The 21,434-nt window shown below is 47.6% G+C and overlaps 1 protein-coding gene across 4 annotated transcripts in view; it reads right to left on the reverse strand.

Moving 5' to 3' along the window:
* The window catches only part of TRIO (trio Rho guanine nucleotide exchange factor), a 369,149-nt gene extending 348,533 nt beyond the window's left edge, over nucleotides 1-20,616 (reverse strand). The window contains exon 1 of one of the 4 annotated variants that reach the window (XR_012092813.1): nucleotides 19,971-20,616. Coding sequence is in view for 2 of the 4 variants with exons in the window: in XM_073014830.1 (XP_072870931.1) it covers nucleotides 19,971-20,127 (157 nt within the window). In the remaining 2 variants the exon portion in view is untranslated. Of the gene's footprint in view, nucleotides 1-17,910; nucleotides 17,935-18,834; nucleotides 18,890-19,970 lie in introns of those variants that run through there. The other 3 variants (XM_073014830.1, XM_007961240.3, XM_073014831.1) reach the window with 3 other exon arrangements.
* Between the last annotated feature and the right edge of the window lie 818 nt (nucleotides 20,617-21,434).

The following is a 21,434-nucleotide window of genomic DNA, read 5'->3' on the forward strand; positions in this document are numbered from 1 at the left end:
TGGAGCTAGCCCATTCTGCCGCAGGACAGTTACCAGGAGGTTGAGCCAACCTTGTCTTGTAGTATCAACATGCTCATCAAGGAAATTATAGCTTATTTCCACACTACGTCCCTCACTCCTGTAATGGCTCTAAGCCCTTCTGATAAGACTGTTTTTCAGATGCTTTCTGATATAATTACCTAGCACTTTTATAAAAAATTTTCTAGCATTGACTCGTGCCACTGTATTCCAGCCTGGGCAACAGAGAGAGACACCATCTCAAAAGAAAAGAAAAAAAAGAAAATACCCTTTAGTGGTCGATGACATATAAAAACACCTTGGAAGTGACTATGCTGCCTAAATCTACAGGATCATACAATATGTGCAAGCAGAACTGCACTTGCAAAGGAATATTATATGATTATTATCAAGCCAGGAGATAAAAATTATCCCTGACCAGTGCTATCAAAATAATAAGACAGGCTTTTTATTCTATCTATCCAGGGAACTGAGGGGGAAAAGTAACAAATTATACTAGCAAAGTTAAGGAAGCCACTCCTAAAATGCTTTCACATATCACACTGTGTATGTGGCATATACAATACCCATTGTAGATCTTACTCAATATGAACTCTGCCATTTTTATAGGTAAAAGAACAAAGTAAAAACTGATATCTTCAATGTTCTCAAGTGTCAGTACAAAGAATATGGGCTAGGAGAGTGTTAAATTACAAGCCATCTGTTCTGATAATTTACGACATGATTTCTCTAATCTCCTTCAACACTACACAATATCTCTATGGCAACACAGTGACTTCAAATGAGAGTTTAAAGGGCCAATTGTGCCTTCAGTATGTTCACAGAGCAGGAAGCTCCTCCACGAGCCAGGATCTTCTCCTTCACGGAGCACATCCTCATCATAAACGGACTGCATTCATTTTCTCCACTCTCTCCAGAAATGTGAATGGAATGATTCTGCAAATGGCACTTACACCTTACTCCAAATTGGCCATGATTCCATAACCCACAACTAATACTGTGCCTTGGCATAACTCAATGGTTCCTAAACCTAGCTCTGCATCTAAATTACCAGTAGAGACCAGGCATGGTGGCTCACACCTATAATCCCAGCACTTCGGGAGGCCAAGACAGGCAGATGGCTTCAGTCCAGGAGTTTGAGACCTGCCTGGCCTACATGGCAAGACCCCATCTCTACAAAAAACTAGCCAGGCATAGTGGTATGCACCTGCAGTCCCAGCTACTCAGGAGGCTGAGGTGGATGGATCACCTGAGCCCAGAAGGTGAAGGCTGCAGTGAGCCATGATCATGCCACTGAACTCCAGCCTGGGTGACAGAGTGACAGACCGTATCAAAACAAATCACAAGTAGAGTTTTTTCAAAATACATATTGTAGGGGCTTAATCTAGAACCACTAAATCAGAATCTCTAGGGATTCTATATTTTTAAAGAAAACTTTCCAGGAAATTCTGATACAATCTGAGTTAAGGAACCACAGGCATAAATCACAACAAGCATCTACTGCACTTCTACCTGGGGCCTGCTCTGGGCCGGCACTGGGGTCAGAGGTCCCAGCAACTCAAACTCACAAGTGAAGGAACAATTACGACCCAAAGGAACCAGTCCAGAATCCAGTTCTCACAAGGTGCCGTGCCAACACCAACGGGCCTCAAGAGGCTAGGACAGGATGGTCAAGTGCAATTTTCCAAAGGAAAGTATGCTTGAGCTAAGTTAGGAAAGGAAGCCAGAAAGAGAAAGGAACAGCAAACACAAAGAGGTACAGGTACATAGAGCATAGAACACAGAGCTGGGTGTGCGACGGGGGCTGAACAGGCCAACAGGGGCAAGAAGTCCAAGTTTCCCAGGAGGTCCGCACAGCTACAAAGGACAGGCTGATCTACAACTAAGAAACGTATGTTTGAGCCAGGCGTGGTGGCTCACACCTGTAACCCCAGCACTTTGGGAGGCCAAGGCAGGCAGATCACTGGAGGTCAGGAGTTCAAGACCAGCCTGGCCAACATGGTGCAACTCCATCTCTACAAAAATTAGCCGGGTGTGGTGGCACATGCCGGTAATCCCAGTTGCAAGGAGACTAAGGCAGGAGAATCACTTGAACCCAGAAGGCAGAAGGTACAGTGAGCCAAGATCACACCATTGCACTCCAGCCTGGGCAACAGAGTGAGACTCCATCGCAACAAAAATAATCAGTGTGTGTTTGGGCCTCACATGTGGCCTTGGTTACAAAGTGCCATTCCAGACCACGCAAACAAAAAGAGGAGCTTCAGTGGGAGAAAGGGACGAGTAGGGAAGGAGATCTGAGAATTCTGCACTAGTCTTCACTAAATTCCTTACCTGTAACACAAGTAAAATAGGCTGTGTACCAGTAAATGTGTGATAAATGGGAGTTAATACATGATGTCTTTTTAAGAGCATCTCAAATTTCATTTTCACCTTGAGGGCAATTTCAATTAGGTAGACTTGAGCTAGTTGATCATCTTTTATGATTTTAATTTCTACATTATTCCCCAGCACATTTTTAAAAGAGGCCAAAAGAGAGAATCTGCCTAATCATCTCGCCTCTTTAGACTATAAACTCCCACTGGACAGAGTATTATTTTTGTCTTCTCCAGATGTATGGCACCTGGCATGTTGACGTTGCTCGAGGGATAAACAGCTCATTCATTACACAGTGTCATGTATATTAAATAATGTCCATAAAGTCCTTTGAAGATGAAAACTACTTCAAGCACTAAGTAATTCTGAGCTAGGCATTTGAAACTGGGAACAAAGATGACAGTCCAAACATCATGAAAATGTCACCACCCAGCGGGAGGCATTGCACTAAGAGACTCTTGTTCCGACAGACTTCTGGTCCCTTTGCAGGCATTCTACACAGCAGACCAACCCCAACCTGCTCTACACGTTCTTAACGTATATAATGGGGAGAGGGTCTCAAAACACTACAAAGAACAAAAGTCCTTAGAAACTCGTTTCTTTCAGGGACTGTGCCCAAAATAAATTTCAAAGCCACACAAATTCTTCTTTCTGCGATGTCTCTTTTTTAATTGAGCTGGAATACTCTGTATGAAGTGTCAACTCAATTCTAAAACAGGCACAATGAAAATTATTGCAATGGAGCATATGCGATTTTATGCAAATTAATGCCGTTTCTGTTTTAGAGTCTAACAACATACTCTATGTCTCGGTCTGTACGCTGGTGAGCAGAGGTGACTCCCAAATTCAAGAATATAAAGCTTGGCCAGACGCGGTGGCTCATGCCTGTAATCCCAGCACTTTGGGAGGCCGAGGCGGGCAGATCACAAGGTCAAGAGATCAAGACCATCATGGCCAACGTGGTAAAACCCTGTCTCTACTAAAAATACAAAAATAAATGAGCTGGGCGTGGTGGCGCACGCCTGTAATCCCAGCTACTTGGGACCCTGAGGCAGGAGTATCGCTTGAATCCAGGAGGCAGAGGTTGCAGTGAGCCAAGATTATGCCACTGCACTCCAGCCTGGCAACAGAGCAAGACTCCGTCTCAAAAAAAAAAAAAAAAAAGGAAAATAAAGCTCACACTAGCAGAAAAACATTGACACTGACTTTTAATGTTAATATCATTTTCAGCAGAAGCACAGCAGAAAAGTTGCCTCTCCCTTCGACTTTCCCAGAATGTTTAAAAAACAATAAAAACTAAAGTATTATCAGTTTCCACTTTTTCAGTTATGCTCTTCACTATCTCAAAAGACACCACCAGGACTGAAGCAATCTATAGGGAAACAAAGTCTCTCTCTCTTTTTTTTTTTTTTACTGTGACTTCCTGAAAAGTTAACCTAGGGTTTTCCACAAAATTTCCAAATATGCCATCAAATCACAACTGAAACCTGGTCAAATCTTATCCACAATCCCCTCCTTCAAATAGGGGTGATTTCATTTTTTCTAACACCAAAAGAAGGGGGAATGGGAGTAGAAAAAAACTGAGTCAAATTCCTCCATGTGAGATGCACGTCAGAGTAGGAGACACCAGCACAGGCGGATTCTGCCTCCGGCAGAACCCACTGTGCACATGGTAACCTTGTCTCTATAGCCACCTGATCTGGGGCAAGTTAAAAAAACCTCTCTGAGTTCCATTTCCTGAGGTATAATGTTATCACTGCCTACTTTGTAAGGGGTAGGAAAATTAAGTGGCTTTTTGTTCTTTATTTTTATTTATTTGTTTATTTAAGAGACAGGGTGTCATCACTCTGCTGCCCAGACTAGAGTGCAGTAGCACAATCATGGCTCACTACAGCCTCAAACTCCTGGGCTCAAGCAATCCTCCCACCTCAGCCTCTTGAACAGCTGAGACTACAGGCTCACGCCACCAAACCCAGCAAATTTTTAAATTTTTGGTAGATACTGAATCTCACCATGTTGCCCAGACTGGTCTCAAACCACTGGGCTCAAGAGATCCTCCCACCTTGGCTTCCCAAAGTGCTGGGATTACAGGAAGAAATCACCGTTTCCAGCCTCATCACTATCTAATTCCAAAACATCTCCATTAGCTCAAAAACCTTCCCCAGAACGTCTGACCTATTAGCAGTCATTCTCACTACCCCAGTCACGACTTTTTACTCCCAGATTTTTTTTTTTTTTTTTTGAGACCGAGTCTCGCTGTCGCCAGACTGTAGTGCAGTGACATGATCTCAGCTCACTGCACCCTCCGCCTCCCGGGTTCAAGCGATTCTTCTGCCTCAGCCTCCTGAGTAGCTGGGACTACAGGTGCACACCACCACACCCAGCTAACTTTTGTATTTTTAGTAGAGATAGGTTTCAGCATGTTGGCCAGGATGGTCTCGATCTCTCGATCTCGTAATCCACCTGCCTTGGGCTCCTAAAGTGCCGGGATTACAGGTGTGAGCCACAGCGCCTGGCCTAGTCCCAGATTTTCTAATATCAAAAGCCTTTCTCCATTAAAATACTAATAAGCAAATTATGATTTTTTTCTTGCTAAAATGTGTAATCATAGGAAGTGTTGCTAGAAATACAGAGGCCAAATTTTCCAGAACACAATCTAACAAGCATGAGGATGTTTATGGGCAGTACAGAACTTAATATATGAAACTGAGACTGTCTCCCCAAGTCAGGGACCTAATATCCATGTCATCATTTAATGTAGAAAAACGAAGAACAGGCCGGGTGCAGTGGCTCAGGTGTATAATCTCAGCCCTTTGGGAGACTGAGGTAGGTGGATCGCTTGAGTCCAGGAGTTCAAGACCAGCCTGGGCAACACGGCAGAACCCCATTTGTACAAAAAAAGATACAAAAATTAGCTGGGTGTGGTGGCACATGCTCCAAGTCCAGCTACTCAGGAGGCTGAGACAGGAACTTGAGCCCAGAAGGTGGAGACTGCAGTGAGCCGAGACCATACCACTGCACTCCAGCCTGGGCAAGAATAAGACCCTGTCTCAAAGGAAAGAGAGAAAGGAAGAGATGGGGGGAGAGAGAGGGAGAGACAGGGAAAGAGAGGGAGACAGGGAGAGAGACAGCAAGACGGGGGGGGGGGGGATGGGCGGGGGGGAGAGAGAGAGAGAGAGAAGAAAAACACAGAACAGCAAATGAAATCGTAAGATCTCACCCACCATTCCATGATTTCTGGGACTGAGTGCACATAAACTCAGTTCCCAGAAATCCCGCACTGAGGCTGAAACAGAGCTGCCTTGAATTTACTGCAGGTGGTTTCTGAGAAGAAATATTTAGTCAATGAAGGGCAGTAAGCAACAGTCTTTCAAGTCATGACTCACAGCTTACTCCAACATATGAACTCAGCTTCTTCTCCTACTTGTAGAATGCAGTGGATCCCTGAGAAAGGTCCGCCTGACCCATCCTCCTCTACACACCCATTCTCACTGGCTCACCACTTTCCTTTTTATTTCTTCTCTTTGGCAATTTGTACGCTGAGATGAAGATGACCAACTGTTTTTCCCACAACAGGTGTCCTTTTTATAAACTGTACGAAATTAATCTCCCTTTCTTTTCTGGAGACTCCTGATTTTTCAATTTTGTGCTTCGACATCACCAGAAAGTAAGCTGTTGATGGAGTCTGGCAGCTCTTTTCTCAAACATGCCCCTGGGGAACTGCAGAGCATTACTTCATCTGTTTTGTTTGGATGACTAACTGACAAGGCACTGAGCTGAACAGAAGCTGACCACTAACTGCTGATTTGAACAGTTTAAACTTGGGGGTGGAGGTTCATTTATCACTGCAGTATGGGTTAGCATTCTGAAATTAGGTTCTGCATACTGAGGATTGAGTGAGTAAGTAAAGGTACAGAGGATAAAAGGAGCCAGGATTTTCACTGTCAGAGAAGGGAATTACAAATATGGAAGAGGAAAGACTAAAATGCACCCTGCGGTACTGTACTGGAATTGGAGACACTGAGTATAAACACATGGTTTTTATTACCGAGAGGACGTGTGCACATGTGTAATTAACGTCTATGTGTATGCGTACATACACACACAAACACGCATACGCTTCTTAGCTCTGTCTACTGAGAGGCCCTAAAAGCAATGACAACTCTGCAGCTTAATGCCTAGATCGTGTTTCTAAATACCATTCCCTACTAAAATGAAATTTCTCCAAGGGCTCCTTGGAGAAATGGCTGATCCCAGCACTGGGGCAAGGAAAGCGCAAGGTGCACCTGGAACAGTTTATTGTGCCAGAAAGTAAGAAACTGCTCCAAAAAATGATGGAGACAAGTCACAAAAGGTAAAAGAGCCAGGATGAACGGGCTCCCACTAGCCAAATCTTAGATAATTAGAGCATCCAACTAAGTGACAGCAAAGGATTATAGCTCATCGCATAAAACAGGAATTCCTGAGGCCATACTTACATAAATAAATAAGTGGAAGAGAAGGAAAGCTCTACCTTACAGTACAAAGTCAACTAAATACAAAAAGAATTACAAAGTTAGGGAAAAAAGTCAACATTTCGCAACCATCATATTAACAACTGATTCAGGCGAAGATTATCAATGGATGCTACAACTAGCAAATGAAAGGGAGAAGAGGAACAGCCTCAAATTATCTCCCCACAAAATGCTAACCAATGACAAAGGGACAAATAAGGTGGAGAGACCTGCCAGTCATCACCTGAACCAAGTGATCAAAGTGCACATCAGCACAGTGGGACAGTGGGTATCACATGTTCCCAGACACGATGCTCCAAAAAGGATGCAGCCCTTCTGCCAAAAATGCACAGCCTGAATCTACTCATGAGAATCGGGCAACCCAAACTGGGGGGCAGTCTTTAAAATAACCACCTTGTAATTGTCAAAACTATCAGGGTAACAAGACAGACAGGCTGAGGAGATGCTCCGAATGCAAGGAAATGGAAGACACACAACAAACTAAACGTAACATGGTCCTGAATGATATCCTGGACCATAATTTTTTTTAACTGCCAAAAAGGACAATCCAGAGACAATTGGTAAAAAGGTGTTAGTGGCCGGGTGCGGTGGCTCAAGCCTGTAATCCCAGCACTTTGGGAGGCCGAGTCGGGCGGATCACGAGGTCAGGAGATCGAGACCATCCTGGCTAACACGGTGAAACCCCGTCTCTACTAAAAAATACAAAAAACTAGCCGGGCGAGGTGGCGGGCGCCTGTAGTCCCAGCTACTTGGGAGGCTGAGGCAGGAGAATGGCGTAAACCCGGGAGGCGGAGCTTGCAGTGAGCTGAGATCCGGCCACTGCACTCCAGCCTGGGCGACAGAGCGAGACTCTGTCTCAAAAAAAAAAAAAAAAAAAAAAAAAAAAATAAGGTGTTAGTGATTTAGATCATGATATTGTATCGAAACTAATTTCCTGATTATGATCACTATGTAAGAGCATGTTCTCACTCTTAGAAAATACACACTGAACCATTTAGAGGTAAGGGACATCATCGTATTTGTAACCTACTCTCAAATGGTTCAGAAACAAGGTAATATGTAAATTATCTATATCCAGAAAGAGAGACAGAGGAAGACAAAGCAGAAGTGGTGAAATACTTACAACTGAGATCTGAGGCTGTTCTTGCTTGTTTGAGCATGATGAGCTCTGGTTTCTCAGAGTTTACCCCCTCCAAAATAACTCTGGATGCAATCCACAATTAATACATGGACCAACTAAATGACCAAAAACTATACAGCAAAGGCCAGGCGCGGTGGCTCACGCCTGTAATCCCAGCACTTTGGGAGGCCGAGGCGGGTGGATCACGAGGTCAGGAGATCGAGACCAACCTGGCTAATACAGTGAAACCCCGTCTCTACTAAAAATACAAAAAAATTAGCCAGGCGTGGTGGCAGGTGCCTGTAGTCCCAGCTACTCGGGAGGCTGAGGCAGGAGAATGGTGTGAACCCGGGAGGCGGAGCTTGCAGTGAGCCAAGATTGCGCCACTGCACTCCAGCCTGGGTGACAGAGGGAGACTCTGTCTCAAAACAATAAAAATAAAAATAAACAGCAAAATCACAATTCAACTAAGTTAATTCAGACCTGAGCTTTGTATCACCTTTACTAGTTTAAAATAAAAGATATACTACAATAGCAGGTCAAAAGCAATCCAGGGTCTTAAAGGCCAATCCTTTTAATTCTAGAAATCTTCTAAAGGTAAGAATTACATAAAAATGTAAAAGCTTGAAAGTTTGAGAAACTCCTAGGGCAAACTAGGAGGAAGTGACTTGTAAATGTTTAGAGTGCAATCTACCTTCTGATTATACAATACAATGTCTGCCTTCAAGAGACCAACATTTCAATCATCCTGACTGAAATATTAAAACTCCAAAGTAAACGTGGAGTCGCACAGAAAAACAGAGCATATTCCCAGTGTGGAAATGATGCTGGAAAACAATAGCTCAGAAGTTTTATGTGGGCATAAACCTGAGCGGGCATCCCATAAAATCATGCCATTGACTGTGAGGGGACCACATGAGGTGTGGCTGACGAGAACGCAACCCACACACAGAACGGCCTAGGACACGTGCCTAAGGCAGTGGGAAGGAAATGACCCTGCTTCCCCTGACTAAATATCATCTACATGCACATTTTGATGAATAACAGCAAAAAAATGAGTGGCTACAACGAAACAGCTATATATAGCAAAACCAAGAGTGACCACACCCATTTTATAAAACCGACCCCAAAAAAGCAGCTCAGTGGCGCCCTCCTGCCCCTCTCACTCCTGGCCCTGTTCCTCTCCTAAGTTAGAAAGGAAGCCCTCGTAGTGTTCTAATGTGTCACACACAGCAAGAGCTGAGAAACCTCTCTCCCCAGCCAGCCTCTCCCCGCCCTTCCCGTCCTCCCCACCCCCACGTTAACGGCCACAGAGATTTCCTATCCAGCGCTTCAGTCCAAGTCCAGACAGCCAAGAAAACAGAGGGCCAAGATTTCAATCAGAATTTCTCCCCAGACCGTGAGCCGGGGGAGCCTGTAAAACTCAACAGAGCCAACATGCCTGCATTGGAAAGCTGGGACTGCTGGCGTTATTTATGTAAAAGGTAACATCGGTTTTAATTAGGTGAGAAGAGGAAAGGCACAGAAACTAAATTACAGGGCCCAAACCAACATGAGAAAAATACTTGCTATAGCCTGGAATCTTTCACTCAACTTTTATTTGGTGTGAGACTTGTAAATTATAGCTTTGATCCTCAACACACGAGTATACACAAATTCAACTTTCAGGATTTTAAAATGAAAATCCAGGAGGCTGTGGGATGCTGTATAGAGTAGGGGTCACATCTACTCTCTCCCTCCATTAGAGAGGGAAGGGGTATGGAGGGGGCTTTGTAATCTGCCAGCCCTGGGCTTAAATTCCAACTCAAGCCCTCACAAACGGAGTCAAATGGGGCAGGCAGGTCACTTGCCCTACCAGAAGCAGACATCCTCATCCACAACCCAGGAATGGCATGCACCTGCTGAGGGAGGGGGAGCTGCTTCTATACAAGGAGAAGTATATAAAACACTCTGCACAGTGACTGGCAAAGTACAGGCCCTCAGATGGTAAACCCAGTGGTGGCAGTACAGAGATAACAGTGAAGAGGAAGATTTTACCAGGTTTTCTTAGAGGAGAGGATGGCACTTACAGCTTTGGGAGAAAAGGAAATAAACAGTATCTTAAATCTCATCCTATGATATTGCAAGCAGGTTACTACTTTGCAGATGCGCTTATTTTACTTTCCTATGGAGCACAATTCCAAAGGTGCTATCTCATCCCCGGTGACAGGGGTCCCGGCCTCTCATGCTGCTCCCTGGCAGCTGCTGTTAAAGATTTAGAGGATAGCAAGGGTGTGGCAAGCACGGCCAGTGGCAGGCTGTTGCGAGGCTGCCATCCTATTTTCCAAAGGCTCCATGTCCACTCTGCAGGTTATCACCGCAAATCTATGTGATTTCACCTCAACCTTGCAAGGCTTTCAAAGGTTTCCAGCTCTTTGGTTCAGTGGACAGTTCCATCTCACAAACAGCCTGAACCTTATGAGAGTTCAGCCTCCAGCAGAGTTGAAGCTGGACCTAATAAACAATGCCATGAGGTATGAGAGAAAGGCCTAACAATGAATCCTGCAAATTCTGCAATTAAATATTGGAAAAATAATATGTATACCGACCAACTAACAAAATTCTGGCACTAAATGACTCTACAGTGAAGCCCCTGCCAAGAAGAGCAGCTCTCCTATGGGCAACCCATCAGGATGCGCTGATCTGAATTGGCACGTGAGTAAGAGGTACAGCCTAAAACCATCAAATTAGTGCCCATTCTCCAGGTTCCTGGACCCAAGGCATATTAGGATAAGTGCAACAAAATGTAGATGGAGGTGAAGTGACTCTTAAAAAGTGTGAAATACAGCCGGGTGCAGTGGCTCACTCCTGTAATTCCAGCACTTTGGGAACCTCGAGACGGGTGGATCACAAGGTCAGGAATTCAAGACCAGTCTGGCCAAGATGGTGAAATCCCATCTCTACTAAAAATACAAAAAAAATTAGCTGGGCGTGGTGGCGGGCGCCTGTAATCCCAGCTACTCGGGAGGCTGAGGCAGAGAACTGCTTGAACCCAGGAGGTAGAGGTTGCAGTGAGCCAAGATTGCACCACTGCACTCCAGCCTGGGCGACAGAGGGAGACTCCATCTCAAAAAAAAACACAAAAAACTGTGAAATACATCCTGCCCCTGTGCAATCTGGGTTTGTGTGTGTGTGTGTGTGTGTGTGTGTGTGTGTGTGTGTGTGTTGAGCTAGGAATGCTCCCTTGCATGCCAGCTTTCATCACTCTGGTACTGAAAAGGGCAGCGAATGCTGGGAAGAATTTCTCATCATCATGAATTCAAATCTTTTAAAAAGCTACCTACAAATGAGAAATCTATTTGTTTACTATTAGACTAATGAGGGATTTTTTCCAGTTATTTAGATGTCAAAATATTGGGCAATTTACACTTTAGAGGTTTTATTGTGTAAAGCTAGCTAGGTGGAAATATTTGTAACACTCCAGTCAAAGCATTGTTTTTCAATATTTGTGTGGTAGCTTCAGAATAAAAAATAGAGGAATTGTAGTTTTTGGTCCTTATCACTTAAAATTTAAACTAATACAGTTATCCAAAAAACAACAGAATGTTTTATGCTATTCCTGCACGCCCTGGCGTATCTGTCCTGCAGAACAAGGATGAACTAAAAAAGTAAACACAATGGCCGGGCGCATGGTGGCTCATGCCTGTAATCCCTGCACTTTGGGAGGCCGAAGTGGGCGGATCACAAGGTCAGGTAATGTAGACCATCCTGGCTAACATGGTGAAACCCTATCTCTACTAAAAATACAAAAAATCAGCCGGGCGTGGTGGCAGGCGCCTGCAGTCACGGCTACTTGGGAGGCTGAGGCAGGAGAATGGCGTGAACCCGGGAGGTGGAGCTTGCAGTGAGCCAAGATCGTGCCACTGCACTCCACCCTGCGCGACAGAGCAAGGCTCCGTCTCAAAAAAAAAAAAAAAAAAAAAAAGTAAACACAAATAAGAAAATGCAAAACTTGCAGAATGCAAATGCCAAAGAGTGCCCTCTCACAGGTATCAGTGGCGTCCTTCAATGGCAGCAGCAATAATCATTGTGAACTTGAAAAAGTGGATGGGTCAATGTAAGAGGAAGTAGAGCAAAATGAATAAACAATGGAGATCAATTTATACACACACAGTTTTGACCAACATCTTAATGACTTCTCATATGCATCATTTTCAAATTACAATCTAAACATTTTGCCTGAGCATTCATGTCATTTATACATGTCCTTTCATATATACTAGCAAACATGAGTTCTTTGAAAACAGGTTTCAAATATTAGTCTCCGATACATTCATTCATTCTTGCACTGAAATCACCTATTCCACAGAATTCCAAAGTGGGGCATTTTATGACTTTCCAAGAGATATACATACATACATACATACACACACACACACACACACACACATACACACACACACTATGGAAAACCAGGCACCAACAAACCCCACCTAAAAACATTTTAGGATTATACGTTTAAATTTGAATTGTGTTTTTCTCAAGTTCACACATAGCTTTATTTTATGGTTATGAGTCCTAAAAGTAGGTAGGGCTAACACTTCACAAATTCATTTATTAATTGTCAATACTGTGAAATACGTCACTGTCAATTATATACAAGAATGCCTAAGAACAGAGGGCAAATGACATCCTTCAGATATTCATGTAGGAACGAAGCCCTCCAGATGAAGCTTCTTCTTTCGCACCAGGAACTATGAGGTGCTGAAGATCATCCTGCTTGGGCCACTTGTCATCTTCGATCTGGACAGCAGCACAAATCACAGGAGTGGGAAATTTTGAAGCAGCAAAAATGGTAACTGTCCCTAGCTAAAGATTACTGTCTTTTAAGTCAGCAAATCTGACTTATACACCAGATGGATTTCCAAGTTAACACGTATTACAGAATTCCAGGAACGAATCTTTATTTCCCCCTATCTACCTTTAACGTTACCCTAGACTACCCCTGGCAATTATAAGAAGGTAGGTCCTACATAGCAAAGTATGAACGCAAGTATTAACTGTCTTTCAAATCAATATAAAATCTTTCCAAATTAACTCAATTTTATTCAAGTTTACTTAGAGAATAATTTCTATATCAGCTTTGGCTTTTGTTGGTATCATTGGTTCTATCTGCATTTCCTCGAATACTAGTAAGGCTGAATATGTATTTTTTGGCCATTCATACTTCTTTGAATTGTTTGCCTATTTTCTTTCTAGATTGTCTTGTCTTACTTGATTTGAGGGAGCCCTTTATTAATCACATATACATAATCCTTTGATCTAATAGATTTTCTCCCAGTTTATTATTAGTCTTTTTTTAATGTCACATTTTAAAATAACATGCAGTTAAACTGTGTGTGTGTGTGTGTGTGTGTGTGTAAAGGTCTGTGAATTTTAACATATGCAGCCACCACGACCAGAATACAAATCAGTTCCCCATCCTTCACCTGCCTCCTGCCTCCTTGTAGCCATACTCCTCCACGCCCCCAAATCCTGGCAATCAATGACCATCTGCTTTCTGTTACTACAGTTCTTTTTGTCAACGTCATATAAACAAACTCACACAGCATGCGGCATTTTGAGACTGTCTTCTTTCACTCAACATTAATGAAATGGCTGTACTATAGTTTGTGATCTATCCACACCTACACAGTTTCAATGCTAACAACAACAGACAGACAGCAATGGGACCCTTGGCCTTCCCCGCAGCGAGGCAGTAATGGAGCAGCACTAACTCCCCCTCCTTTCAGGAAAGGGGGTCCACAGAGTGGCCAGGACAAATCTGCTGCCGCTCACTGAAACCCCTCCCCAAGAGAAACCTCCTGCAATCCATCCCTGTCCACAGCAGGGCTACAAACTGTGAGAAAACAAGCCTGATCAACTCATGTGGACGCCGCAAAGCCAAAGTACCCCAGACCTGGAATCCAGTCTTTGGGTTGACTAAGTTTTCATGAAAGCTTTCTCTGTCAGTGTAACTGCTAAAATGCACTCATTTATGACAAAGCCCAAATAGGAAGATGCCTCCAAAACACCAGCTCTAGACTACTTTGCAATCCTCCCCCACCAGACAAGAGTAGACATGTGGCTAATTAAAAGAGTCAGTAATCTAAAACTCAAGTATGTTCATCACCAAAACGAGGTTTTACATTTCCACAGTCCCTCTGTCATCAAATGGCACAGGGAGGAATCTCAGAGGTCAATGCCCTCCGCCCCCCGGCTCGTAGCCTCACTCTGGCTTGCTCTCTCTCCCCCCACATACAACCTTTCCCCGGGGGCAGGTGGTTAGTAATTTGGGTTTCAAGGGGCTTCCTTATGTGGAGAGGGGACAGAAAAGAGGAAATTCAGGTAACAACACAACTATTCAGTAAGCAAATTGTTTCCATGAATGAATGAGAAGTGAAAATGAGTGTTTATGCACTTGTTAACCATTAAACGCGAGAGCAAGATTCCCCATAAGCAAGACTGTCTGCACAAAAGGCTCAGTAACATCAAAAAGTTGGGAGTCCCCACTGGAGAGTCTAGCCAGGTATCTCCCTTTGAGATTTACAAACTGGCAGGGAGCTGGGCACCTTGGCAGTGAGAGCAAAGTCCTGTTCTGTGGGCACAGGGGGAGGAGACCAGGGGTCCAGCAGGAAGCCAGCAGCACATGCAGGGCCCCGCAGGCCTCTGGCCACTCCTCTGTGCTCCCTTCCCCTCAGTTCAGAGGCACAGCAACAGGAATTCCCAGAACCGCTCCCGTTGAGTAACAGCAGCCAGAATTCCTAAGTGCAAGGGTCACTGGGAAGTCTCCCTGTTCATTCCCTCTCCCAGTGGCCCACTGAACAGCACGTAAGCAGAACTGGAAAAGGATGAAGAGAACCCTGTAGCTGCACATCTAACCCGCTTACCCCTTGCTCCAGCTGGAGACCCAGGCTGGTCTCTGCAGCCCATTAATTAAAATGAGGCTGAGAAGATTCAAAACACAGCATCTCCATCCACCAGGCCAACCACACCATCACCCTTGTCAGTTTGGCCAAGTCTACTTAGCTGAGTACTTGGAAGAAATGGGAGGACGTGGTCAGAGCACTCACTTTCCACCAGAATACACTGGGATTCTCCCGCAAATCCAAGTCTTCACTGTCCAGGGAGTTGACACTATTTCCTGTCAGTTTTTTCAAATTTTGTCAAGACAATGCACTTAAGGAAATAAAAGCCAATTCATTATAGAATTGAGGAGGAATGGGGGGTGGGGTGTTATCACTGCTTTTTCTAGTAAAACACAGCTCATCCCTATCAACAGCAGTGAGTTTACCAGGCAGTAAAGTGTGGCTATTAAGAATTAGACTTTTCTCTGAAATTCTGCCAAGGATATGAGATACAATTTTATTTTCTCGATAGTCAAGTAAATAAACTTAAAAGTAAATATTGAATACAGCTGACTTAGATTATGACAGCTTCAAACACATCTTTCACTCGCAGTTCAGAACAAATCTCGAATTTATCATAACATTTAAAAGGTCAAAAAAGGCCACTGAAATTACCTATTTTCAGCATACATTTAGGAAACATATTTAAACCACATGCTTCATTTTGAACACCACCACCGACTTCATTTAAATCTTGGTTAATCATTTAAATGGTGGAAATGGCTTCTTTAAATTTTCATTTGAATCTTAAATAGTTAAATTGTGAAGGGAAAAAATACAATACCCCACATCAATACGTCCGTTTACAAGGTCTCAATGAAAAGCTTCTTTCAATGATGACTTTACTGCACTTCTTTAATTTTTCGAAAGTCACTTACAGGAATTTTAGAAATCTCCTTGCTTTCCTCTAAAACTGTGCCACCTAAAAAGGAGAAACTAACATTCACTATCAATTACATTTCCTTCAGTTTCCGTTTTCAAAATATTGAGGGTAACAAGGACCCACTTTGTAATACAATCATTATCGGTGCTCACAACCACCAAAGCTGCCAGGCTTCTGAATACCAACAGAAGTAGCACAGCCCGCCCCGGGCCAACTACCTCAGCGGTGTTAAAGGCATAAATATGAAGAAAAGCTTCCCTCCATACTCCTTGAGGAAACCATCATATCAAAACATATAAAGGTATATGTGCTTCTCCCTCACTAACAGACTTGATTTTCTTCACATGTTCCCTGGAAGGAGAGGGGCTGCAGGAGGAGTCCAGAATAAGATTTAATAATGAAAGAAACCAAGCACGACAGGACGTGATGCTTCAGAATAACCACAAACCTTTATTCTCCAGATATTCATTTAACGCCAACCTAAAGAGTGCCAGGCAGGTTAAAAATAATGCATTTATGTAAGCACCCCCACCACGCACACACTCTCTCGCAAGGTTAAATAGGGAGCGCTGAAAGAATGATTTATTGCCACGAGAACAGAGCCCCAAAATAGATTGGCAATAAAAATGATTGGTCCCAGTGGGGTTGAGAACTAATGTAAGCAACGTCTTGGCTATGAGAGGCGACCAGGAAACAGCACCAGGGACCAGGGCCCTGACTCTGTCTCCACCCAAGTTCCAGTCTGGGGGCAAGTCATGAAACCTCCCTAAGGCTGATTTCTCAACTGTAAAATAAAATTAAAACAAGAGTAGCTCATTTTTGTGGTGTCCTTTTTTTTTTTGTTTTGTTTTTTGCTTTTGCATTGAAATTGGTTTTACTGTGCTGAGCTCTGTGCAAAGGAGAAAAGTGAAGTTCAAAATTCACTAACACCTGCAGAAAATCTCTCACTGCTCTTTAACACACAAGCACCAGGACCTGACTCACATTATTACAACTCAATCCACTTGAACACTAATTGGCCTGCCTGCTTCATGCCAGGTCTATAAATAGGTGATCAGGATGGTCAAAATGAATAGGGAGTGCCAAGGTCCCGAGCAGAGAACGGAATGACAGCATAAGAAATGAGACCTTGGGTGAGGTGAACCTGGGTGGACACTCAGCAGAGAAGCGCACCAGGGCTCCGGAGCCCTGAACTACCCAAAGAAAAGCGGAGAACAAGGATTAGGCACTGAGGGCTCAGAGAAAGCCAGAGTCCACAGGCAAAGGGGAACAGCCCCAAGGTAATCTCCTGGACCCCTCTCCAGGGCAGCAGTCCTGCCCCCTGAGCCCAGCTCCAAACCCTGCCAGGTGACAGCACCTCTATGTGAGCATTTCCAGTAATGGAGAAATCACAGGACTATTCACTCTATTTCTGAACTTCCCTTAATTGTTTAAAAGTTCTATTAAAGTCTTCTCTTTCTTCACCCAACCACTGGTATTAGTTTTCAATCTGTGGCTACAAAGACAAAGTCGAATGCGGGCAACAAGAAGGAATTTAAAAAAAGAAAGAAAACCAGGCAGCCACGCAGAGTTTCAGGGCTGAGAAAGGAAAGGCCACCAATGGAAAGCCTTTGTCTAAGTCAGGTTGGCACTTTCAGTACCAGGCTCAAAAACACACCCTCATCTGTCCTCCCCGGTCAATGAGAACCTATTTTCCCATATTTCTGCGTCTTAGAAAAGAAACCCAGATTTCTGATGGATCTGACTGCATTCTCCTCAGCCTCCTCGCCTGGTCAGCCCTGACCGTTCAAACCCCACTCCCACACCCACTCATCCAACAGAATGGCCCCTCTCTGCCCCCTGCTAGACATCGTTGGCCTAGATGCTAGAGCCAAGATCTAGGTCAGGGACTCAGAGCTGCCCAAAGGAGATTTCACTTTTAAAAAGACGTTCCAGGCTATCCCCGGAATGGGACGCTGCATCTGATGATACCCACTTAAGTTCTGCCCTGGCTCCTGGTTCTAAGTGAAACAACTAAAAGTTAAGTTTGTCATTTCAGAGGGGGGAAGAAAGGAACAAACCAGTGAGCAACATTACCTGGTTCTGACCCAAACGGAACATGAACAGGAGCCCCAGCGGCGGGGTCAGCACAGGCCTAAGCAAAGCCAAGAGCAGACGACAACACCTGGAGAGAGTCACGCCGACAGGCAGCAAGTCTTCGGTGTCTTTTAGGGAGGGCTCTTAGCAGCAGCAGAAGTGATTTTTCTACTATGCATAATAGAGATGTAAAAAAGCCTGGTCTCACAAGCACCAAAAAATCCATCTCCAACGCAGAAGAGCCTTTCTAACAGCTGTAGAGGAGCTGAATTCTGCACAGAATCTATTATTCTGTGACAGGTGGTAGAGAGAAAAAGAAGACAGGCTAGACTTTAGCTTCAGGGCATGAATGGAATACGTCCCAGTTCTGCTATTAAGAGGTAAGACGGGGCTGCTCTACCTGGCCAGTCGCACCGAAAAAAAAAAAAAAAAAAAAGGTTGGGGGGGGGGAGGGTGGCTTTCTTTAGAAGGAGCTCATGTTTTCCTAACCTTTGCTTTCTGCAGGGACCTCACAAGGAGAGTGAGCACTGGGGAGTAGATTAATCCCAAGCTAACACTGGACAGTCGGCTGTGTCACTCCTAGCCACAACCAATCTGCTAAAATGAATCAAAAATAACCCCGCCTAGCAAAGATCAAGACAACCAAGGGAAGACAGTACTAAACCAGGTATCTACCAGCACTGCTAACTTCTCACTCTCACCATCGCCCTCCCGCTGCAATTGCTCCTTGTGACCCGGATTGTGGAACTGATCTCACCGAATCTGGGGAGGTGATTTTCAAAGAGGCCACGGAAAAGCGTGAGCCGCCGACCTCCCGCGCGTCCCCCAGTGCAGGACTGCTCCCCCGGCCCGTCGGTGTCCCCAGCCCTGCCGTCCTCCCCGGGGCCGCCACCAGCACCCCCGCCCGCCTCTCCAGGCCCCGACCTGGCCCGCCCTCCTCCGCTCTCCAACGCAGAGTCTGCATCCTCCCTGCCCCGCACCCGGCCCGCTAAGGATTGCGCTCTGGGCTGCGGGCCCCGAGGCCGCCGCCGCCGCCGCCGCCGCCGCCTCCTGCTGCTGCTGTTCAGCCGACGCGCGAGCAGACGGGACTGGGCGCGGGGACGCGGGACACGGGGACGCGGGCCCGGCTCGCGCGGGATCTGGGCCGGGGCGGGAGGAGGCGCCGCCGCTGGGGTACCGGGGACGCCCTGTCACGCCCCCTGCGCAGCAAACCCGGCGCCCCTCCCACGGACCGGTCGCCACCCGCGCCTCTCCCGCGGCCACCTCCTCCACGCCGGGGTGGACTCGGGGCCACCTAGCACTGCCTCCACCTCCACGCCACCCACGCAGTGCCCCGCAAGCCCTAGTCCCGCACTGCCCCCCCGGGGCCACGTTCCCAGCTGACCCTCCCGGGTCGTCCCCAGAGACAATGGCTCACCGCGCCTCCCGGCCCTCCGAGCTTCAGCTCGGCCACCGTCCCCATTCCCTGGGCAGTGAATGCCGTGACTGCTCCGTTTCACAGAAGTGTAGACCGAGGCTGGGGAGATGACAGGCTAGCGGGCCAAGCAAAGAAACCCGGCTGCTACTGGGATCGAGGAGGGTCCAGGTACAAATCAGGCACAAACAGGCACAGATCAGAGACCAATTTCCCGTCCCGGACCGGCCCCGGTTCAGTCCGCTCGGTCTCCGGGGTAAGAGCCTCCGCCCACGCCATCTCCGCCGCCGCCTCCTCGGTCCTCCAGCGAAAGAGACAAAGAGCCGGCGCCCCAGCCCGCGAAGCCGCGGCTGCCGGGAGCGGGAGACCGGGGGATTCTGCCCTGGAACGAGGGGCGGGTGTAGGGAAGGCGAAGTGGTGGCGTTCGGGCCAAGCTGCCCCACGCCGGGCTGCGCGGGCAGCGGGACACGCGGATGTGGGGCGGGCAGCCCCGGCGCGTGGAAGCAGTGGCCCCAGGCGAGAGCGTGCGGGCCCCGACGGACGGGTGGGCACCGGCGCGTGGTGGCCGGAGCTCGGCAGCTCCGCGGCGGATCGGCCGAACGCTTGGGGCAGCGCCGCTGGGCTGGCCAGCCGCTGTTGCACTCACCGGATCGGAAGAAGGCCGCGATGTCGGCCAGGTCCTTGGCCGCCTCCTCGGCCCCCTCGCCGGCACCGCCCCCGCAGCCCGAGCCAGCCGCGCTGGCCGCCGCGGCGGGACCGGAGGACGCGGCGGGGGCGGCGGCGCCGCCGCTGCTGCCGCTCATGGCTGCGGCGGCGCCCGCGGCCGCGCCCGCCTCGGGCCCCGCGCCCCTAGCGCCGCGTGCCGCCCGCTCTGCGCCGGGCCTGGCGGCGCCGAGCACCCAGCTGCCCGCGCCCGGCGCGCGGACGCAGAGCCCCGGGGCGGCGGGGGGCGGCGGCGGCGGCTCGGCCCAAGGAGCGCGCCCACATAGACGAGGACTCCGCCCGGGAGCCGAGAGCTGGCCGAGGGGCGGGGGCACGGAGCCACGGCCTCCGGGGCGCCGGCCGGAGCGCTGGCAGCAGTGCGCGCCGCCCGGACGCGCAGTCGCGAGGGCGGGGGCCCGTGGCCGGCGAAAGCTCCGGGATCACGGGCGCCGGCGACTGCCGCGAGCCTCCATCTTGATTTCAATGGGGAAGGAAGGAGGGGGAGGGGGAAATCACGGCCGAGGGAACCCGGGTGAAAGGAAAAGGGAGAGCAGGGAACGGAGAGGAAGGAAAAAAAAAGAGGGGCTTCGGGAATTTCCGGCGAACCTCGTCAGGGGCCGAGCGTGGGCTCGGCGGTGGGCGGAGCCTGGGGGAGGGGCGGGGCGGGAGGGGCGGTGCCGTGGCGGGCTGCTGGGCGCCCGCAGGGCCGGCAGGAAGGCTACGGGAACGTTCGGTTTGGTTCGGTCTCCCTCACCCAGGCAGCTGCAAGCCTTGAAAGGACCAGGAAAGCTCTGACCAGCCCGAGCGGACCTTCCCAGGCCCGGCATTGCGCCCCCCACTGGGGCCCTAGCTCCTGCACCGGAGCGCTGTCCCCTGAGCGCCGAAGCGTTTCGTCGTCTAGCCCGCAGGGCGGGGTGATGCGGTCCGGGGCGGGTGCCTCCCTCGTGGGCGCAGCGCCGGCCCTGGCTCGGGGAGGGGGCTTCTTAATAGTTGTTGAGTGAACAGAGAGGGCCTGAAAACAGGTTATCTACTCCAGCCCTGGAGTCCACGATACTCCTACGGGTACACAGCTCTCCTGTAAGATGGGATTCCTCTCGGTGTATCCCCATCTCCCAGGGGACTTTAGGCTGCTGAACCTCGGGTTCACGGCTCCTCAGTCCTTACTCCGCCAGAATGAATGGGGAAGATGACGAGGTCTGGGGAGGCCAAAAAATATGTTCCTTTGCAGAAGATCCGTGTCAAATCAGCGCTGGACGAATATTCTAGTTCAAAACGCCTATGCCCCGGCTACAAGGAGAGTGAAAGGATCCAGTGCCGGGGGAAACAGACGGAAGCAAGGGATATGAAAAGCAACTGGGTGGTGAAACCACCACACGAGTATACTGGAAATAGACAAATATAAATGGTG

This window comes from Chlorocebus sabaeus, chromosome 4 (assembly GCF_047675955.1).
Source record: "Chlorocebus sabaeus isolate Y175 chromosome 4, mChlSab1.0.hap1, whole genome shotgun sequence".
NCBI classification, from domain to species: domain Eukaryota; kingdom Metazoa; phylum Chordata; class Mammalia; order Primates; family Cercopithecidae; genus Chlorocebus; species Chlorocebus sabaeus.